The following is a 7,500-nucleotide window of genomic DNA, read 5'->3' on the forward strand; positions in this document are numbered from 1 at the left end:
AACTCACACAGGCACACACACACACACACACACACACACACACACACACACACACACACACACACACACACACACACACACACACACACACACACACACACACACACACACACACACACACATACATTTGGCACAGTAGCAAGTAGCATCTGTATGCAAATGGTAGATGCTGAGGAAAATCTCTCATACATACTCAAACACACACACACACACACACACACACACACACACACACACACAAACATACACACACACACACACACACACACACACACACACACACACACACACACACACACACACACACACATACACACACACACACACACACACACACACACACACACACACACACACACACACACACACACACACACACACACACACACACACACACACACACACAAAGAGCATCCCACTCACACGACCTTGCATGGTTGAAGCTGTAATCTCTTTAATTTGTGTGGATCAGCTCTTATCCCCATCCGGCTCATGTCTTCTCTACACGCTGACGAGAGCAGGCGAGTAGACCAGACGAGAGTGAACACGGATTGCTTTTGGTTGTTGTTTAGCCGGTGATTGGAAAACCGGAAAGAAAGTAATGGGAAAACCAACTAGCGTAAACGCATATACTTGACCTGATATGTATGATTCAATATGAACAGGGACTGTGCAAGTCTTGGTCTTGTAGGAATGACGGAGCCATCTTTAGTTGACAACTGGGCTACCGAGGCTAAAACACTGAATGTTTTTATGAATAGCCCTGGATCTCATCAAATACATGTTTCTTATCATTATTTGGGATACAAATAATAATAAAAAATAGCCCTGGATCTACTCATCCATCATTCGGATCATGCAGTAAAGCCCCGAAAATGATATTGTTATAAAATGTATATTTTTGGTCCTCTGGATGTCCTTCAAGCAGAGCTACTAAAATTATGAAGACATATACTTGAATAAGGTGCCAGAGTGCAAAAATTAAGCAGAGCAATAGAGCTTGTTTATAAAGAAAGACTCTGACGGATGGACCCATAGAGGTCCTGAATGCCTCGAGAGCCTACTGTGGTAGTCTTCCCTTGCCACACTCCTCCTAGGGGGCCTTTTCTGCGCTCCTCCGGCAACCAGAAGACAGGTTAATGTGGAGTATTATTGTGGGGTTTGAGCAATATGACATGCAGAGCAGGTGGTCCATGCTGCCATGTCAGAGATCTCCCTGGATGTGTGTTGGGGATGGCTGGCTTAACCTGTGATAGTGTGCTAAGACATATAATGATATGAAGTTAAGGTCTGACAGGTGATTGGAGAGGACAGAATTCAGTGTTGTATTAGTATTGACAACCACAACCCTTAAGGGTCTGCAGCATATATCCCTGACACACACACACACACACACACACACACACACACACACACACACACACACACACACACACACACACACACACACACACACACACACACACACACACACACACACACACACACACACACACACACACATACACACACAGGATACATGTACACATGTAGTGCCTTCTAAATACTGAATGAAATTAATATTATATTTAAACGTGTCACTGTTTTAGTTGTTATATTTGATTCGGTCTGATCCTTTATTCTGGTGTTCATCTTTGTCCGAGTTATTCCCTACAGGCCATGTCACCTTCCTGCCGGGCCTGCACCCTTCACTCTCAGGACGGCAGCATGAATCAAGTGATTGTGGGGTTCTTGTCCCTTCCTGGCTCCAATACTCATTCCTTCCAAGGGATCCCTCAGCTTCAACTCTATAATTCAAGGAATTTTTTCTTTATGTTTATATAAACGTCCTTCCTCCCACTTGCTATTTCAAAACATAATGCTAAATGGCATGTTTTGTTTAGACTTTTTCATGTGGTTCTTTAATCCTGTTTCTGTTTGGATTTCTATCTACTCCCATCAGTGTTTTCCTCTACTTTTCTTAGCAATATTCCTTACTTTTCATTTTTTGTTCATCTGGTAGATAAATGTCTGTATGGAGATGAGAAATCACGGGATATGGATCTAAAGGTATTAACTGTGTTCATCCCTCCTGATTTAAACACCCATGTGCTCAAACACCCTATTTGGATGAGACGCTGCCATGACTAACGGCCTCGTAATTCTGATGGCGTCAAACAGTATGCAGCACTCAAACACACTCAAACATGCACAAAGACATAAACTCAGTGCGGACCACCATCGTAACTCACTCCAACACGGCTAATACCGTCAGCAGAATCGTGATCCAACCTCGCTTCATTTGGCTAATAGGACAGCCACTTTGTGTGAATTACATGACCTTTGTTCCTTTCTCCCTTCGCACAAATGTGTGTGAGTGTGTGTGTGTTTGTGTGTGACTATGATCTTGTTCAATGTAATACTTCATACTGCCCGGTGCCTGCCAAATTGAGACAATTAAATCCTACTGCCAATTAGTGTAATGGTGAGGCTCACTTGCATATAGGGCGGTGGAGAGGGAGAGGCCAAGGGCAGACAAGGCAGGTAGAGGGATGAAGGATTAATGGAGGCAGGTTTGAGAAGGGATGCTGGTCCTGGAGGGATGAGAAAGACTCTGAGTGGGGATGTAATAGGGAAGGTAGAGTTGAAGCATCAAAATAGCACACATAACCGAATACACACACAAACACACAAACACACACACATACGAACACACGTCTCAATGTACATGGGATGTGTGATAAATACACACAAACACACTCACGTTCACTGACACACACAAAGGCACAAACGCTGAAAGGGATAACCACAATGGTCTTGTTTTTTTATTAAACATATTGGGTAATGTTTCATTTTAGTAGAATTTACATCATGTTAGACAGAAAATGTGCCCTTGATATCAGTCAAAAAAACAATTGTCCCCCTCTTCCAAGTGCTCTCACAGAAACAGAACTGTGGCTGCCAAATTACCACACTATTGTGTATCTTATATGTACCTTATATTATGTGAAGGATAGCTTACATAATATAAGCTGAACACCAATAGCCCTGTTCGTTCTTTTTAAAAAAAAAAATGCATAAACTAATTGAATGTTATTCACAGTGTCAGTGTGTATGTACGTATGTGGGTGTAGGTTCCACACGTGTGTGGAAACTACACACAAACACACGCACAGGCACACACACACACACACACACATGGTCAATATTATTGTGAATTTAGCAAATAGTACAGATAGTTAACCAGCTACTGCAATTAGTTATCATGGGCAATCTAACTTGGCTAGCTCTATTATTGACCTTTTTTTTATTTAAAAAAACGAAACTCATTCTGACCAAATAGGGATTCAATCAATACTCCATGTTCCATCAAGGCCTTCATGTGACCCCGTGTTCAGACTAAATGAAAGGCCTGTGACATTAATAAACCGAATATCCAAGAGTCTAATTCAATATGCTGCGGCACCGAAGATAGCATCCAAGCTAGGCAAATAAAAAATTTTTGTCCAGCTCAGATCATATTGCTTTCAGATTCCCAACTCTGACCAGGTGATACGTACTGTCACCATGGAACAGTGGCTAATGGCCACTAGCAACACAGGAGCTTTCATACAATGGTGGGTCTATAGGAACTGGATGAGGTGGAAAACCATCTCTGCTACTATGGCACATGAGTTATGGTGTAGGAGAGACTGAATTATGAAGGTCAATTCATGAAAACACATACAAATGAAAGTCATTTCAAACATGGGAACATAAAACCTTTTGAGAAATCCTTCAAATTAGGTATTTTAGGACCATTGAATTTATTTTATGTTATAATTACTATTATCATTATTATAATTATTGGAAAGAATATATTCAAATGCTACATCTCCCGTGGGCTAAAAGATTATCTCCATAATGTGAACATTGCTACTGTCTGTTGTTCTTTGGTTGACAATGAATTGTATCATAATTTATCAAAACACAAATGTTGATGCTTTGTAAGTAAATTACATACTTTCGTTATCAGTCTTAACCAATTTCCGTTATAGTTGTTACAAATAAATAAGTAAGTCTCAATATGGACAATTTGTATGATTATTCAGCACTGTGCCGTTAGGCGTCATTTCTGTTATCTTGACTATAAAGATAGGATAGATTATACATTCCTGTATCTGTATCAATTAGTCTGAGCAGGTGAAGAAAAAAACGTATATTACATTCAAGATCACCTTATGTCTTTCGTAAATACACAGTAGTTGCCAGTAAACTAAACATATTTGGATGCAAAAATCCCAAAAATCCCAAAATCGTACTCATTAAGTCAATTGTTGATGCCAATTAAAATCCTGTTGCGTAAAAACTGTTACATCAGTTTGTGCAACTCTATCTTGAATGTCCGAAAATAAACAAATATATTCATTACAAAATACAAGATTACACCCATATTACACCCACACTCCTCAAACAATGTACCATATGGGCTACATTTTCTTCTATAATGTATCAGAGAATTAATCAGAGAAATGTGGCACATTGTTAAACTACCTTTAAGCAAGCGTAGGCAATTTATTTTAGAAGCATTTTTTTGTCATATTTGTTGAAATTCTCTACACATTCCGAAAGCAATCATTAAATCAAATGCTCTGACCAAAATAAAAAAATCAGTATCAATCATTTCCTTTGGCACAGATTCAAATATTGGATGTCCTACCTGCCTGTCTACCTACCTACCTACCTACCTGCGTTGCTCATTGCAAATTGCGTACAAGGCTAGGCAAAACTTCTGCTAAAGCTTGCAAGCTAGCCAAATGTTCTGGCTTTGGATGGGGGCCTGAAGGGAGGGGGGGATTTTTTCTGTTACATTTTTTAAAATCTAGCTTTCTCTTTAAATTTGCCTATCCCAGCTTTAAGAACAACACAGCATAATTACAAGCTGTTCTTATTGCCAAACAATGGGATTGGAGGCAGTTCTTCCTTACTCTTCTCACAGATTTTCTTTTGGGAAACATTTGAGGGTCAATTAGTATTAAGGATGGATTCTGCAGTGCAAAGTCGAAAGGAGGCATCTCTAAGATCTCTCTGTCATTGGGGATGTTGGCAAGAAGAAATCACATTCCGGCAGTGTCTATTTACTTCACGTCTTGAAATTCAATTTCAATGTTTGTATTTAAGATTGGCACACACACACACACACATTAAGGTAGCACCATTTATACAGAAGTTATTTTCAGGGTAATTTGCTTGTAAATTAATATACATGAATGTTCATGTTGTTAGAACAACATTTGCATCCACCTTATAAGTGAATTGACCTTCTATTTATTTTTACAAATGTCCTTTCATTACTTTCACTTGAGGAGCTGACCAGTTGGTGAAATGAGACCACATAATGTAATAATCAAACCATGAAGGCTTGATTATTATCTCTGGGTATGCATATATTTATATCTAATAGTAATAATCCAATCTATACCCCTGGCTTCCGTCCAGTATGACAGGAATCAGTATTCTCCATTGTGACTACTGCTCTGTAGACCAACAGTAGAGTAGCTTATCATCATATTTTCCCTTGTACTATTGGGGGGATTTTTGTTGCTGATATGAAAGATGTGATGCTGACCTTTAGAACACACAAATTTAACATTTTTGACATCTTAAAAAAAAACAAATATTTATAATCTAGAAGAGTGGAGTAGCAGAATTGAAGAATCTGATCTAAAATCCTTTTGGTAAAATAAGTATGTCATAGGTTCTAACTTATACATCTACATCTGTAATGGTAACGATAAAGATCATGAACATCAAATACCAGGGGTTTTATAGGTGCTGTTTTAGTATGTATTCAAGTAAATTGTCATATTTGATATTCTCCTTCAACACATTGTAATTTTATTATCATCTCATGTCTGCCCAACCCAGCACCTTCTGCCCTCCTAGCCATCCATGGAAGGAGAGGTCTTCACTATGAGTTACTTCGTAAGGATCTTCCTGTTCTCTTCGGGGGTTTGCGGTAGGTTTTCCTTTCACGTAGGGCGGCAAAGGGTAGGGTTAAGGGGGAGTCCCTAATGGTGTCTTTTGAGACTGTAATCGTGAAAATACAAATATGATCTATACAAAGCAACTTGGCTTGACAATGTGTATCATTAAACGTTTTGAACAAAAAAATCCATATTTGAACACTTTTTTTTCTACTTGGCTTTGTCACAGCCTTTACGTTGAAAACACTGCAATGAATCTTTTTTTCTATCTGAATGAATATGACCTTATCAACCTAATGCATATAGTACTGTGTATTTTTCTTTAATCACATATTAACATAAAACCAGGTGTGGTATTGCTTACAAAAATAAGATTGATTAAGCACTCCTCATCTTTTTGTATGTCTTCAGATATTCAAAATGTATTCACTGTGTACTATGTCCTGGTCTGAGCAGTAGAAGGCACTGAGCTGGGAGTAGGTTGTCGTCCTAAACAGAGTACCTGCAATAAAATGGCTCTAATGGTGTCCATGTCGGTAATTGGCTGCAGCTTACAAGCAGAAAAGGCTCCAAAATCAGCTTAGATTAAGTATTTTTGGCATTTGTCCTTTTAGTATTATTTTTTTCAACTATTACAATTTAACCTTTTATCTTTCTTGTGTCTTGTGTTTGTGTCTCTGTCTCTAGTCCCATGCAGCCCATGGTTCAATGACGGTCGCACTGAGTGAGCAGACTTCATTTTTCAAGGCATAGCCTGATTTGAAGATTGAACAGAGAGGGAAACCCTTCTTCAATGGGGACCTCCCCTGTGCGATAGATAGACCGTAGGACTGGTTCTCGGGTTGGTTCTAGGGCTGGTCATAGGGACTAGTACTAGGGCAGATTCTAGGGATTGCGGGGCTGGTTCTATGGTTGGTTATTGGGCTGGTTCTGGTCTCAGGGCTGGTTCAATGGTTTGTTCTTGGGCTGGTTTTAGAGTTTCTTCTTGGGCTGGTTCCTGGACTGGTTCTAGGGTTGTTTGTGGTTCTAGGACTGGTTCTAGGGCTGTAAAATAGGGCTTGTTTAATGGGCTATTGGAGTGGCTGGATCTAGGGATAGTTCTAGGATGTGTATAGGTTCTATGGGATGGCTCTAGGGCTGGATCTGGGACTGGTCCTAGTTTTGGTTCTATGACTGGTCCTGGCTCGGTCTTGTCCTTGTGAATTTGGCAAGCTGTCCCTTAGTAACATCCTTAGTGAATAATTCCCATCTGATTTCAGTATGAGAATGTAACTCACAGTTCCTGGCCGGTAGGGAATTTTGCATTTTCCTTGTACCAGCAATATGTTTTCAGCCATTTGAAATCCAACGTGATACACAAAGCGTGTGCATATCCATAGATCCGTGTGTGTATGGCTTCCCACATGTTTACGGCCTCCTGTGCATCTGAGCCAGTAAATCATAACATGAATATCAATTTATCTGGTTCTCCATCTGAGACCTATAAGCTTGTTTCCCTTAGAAACATGGTCCCGATGCTATAGGAGACTTTCCTCATAGAGGCCGGAGGGGCGGA

At 39.8% G+C, this 7,500-nt stretch overlaps 1 protein-coding gene across 2 annotated transcripts in view; it reads right to left on the reverse strand.

Annotated features, from left to right (window-relative positions):
- Nucleotides 1–2,773: 2,773 nt before the first annotated feature.
- Nucleotides 2,774–7,500, reverse strand: part of gucy1a2 (guanylate cyclase 1, soluble, alpha 2) — a 39,551-nt gene continuing 34,824 nt past the window's right edge. For both annotated transcript variants that reach the window (XM_060074510.1, XM_060074509.1), the window contains exon 9: nucleotides 2,774–7,500. This exon is cut by the window's right edge and continues 145 nt beyond it. In XM_060074510.1, coding sequence (XP_059930493.1) covers nucleotides 7,426–7,500 — 75 coding nt within the window. In that variant the 3' untranslated portion in view covers nucleotides 2,774–7,425.

The sequence above is a fragment of the Gadus macrocephalus genome, chromosome 16 (assembly GCF_031168955.1).
Source record: "Gadus macrocephalus chromosome 16, ASM3116895v1".
Taxonomy (NCBI): domain Eukaryota; kingdom Metazoa; phylum Chordata; class Actinopteri; order Gadiformes; family Gadidae; genus Gadus; species Gadus macrocephalus.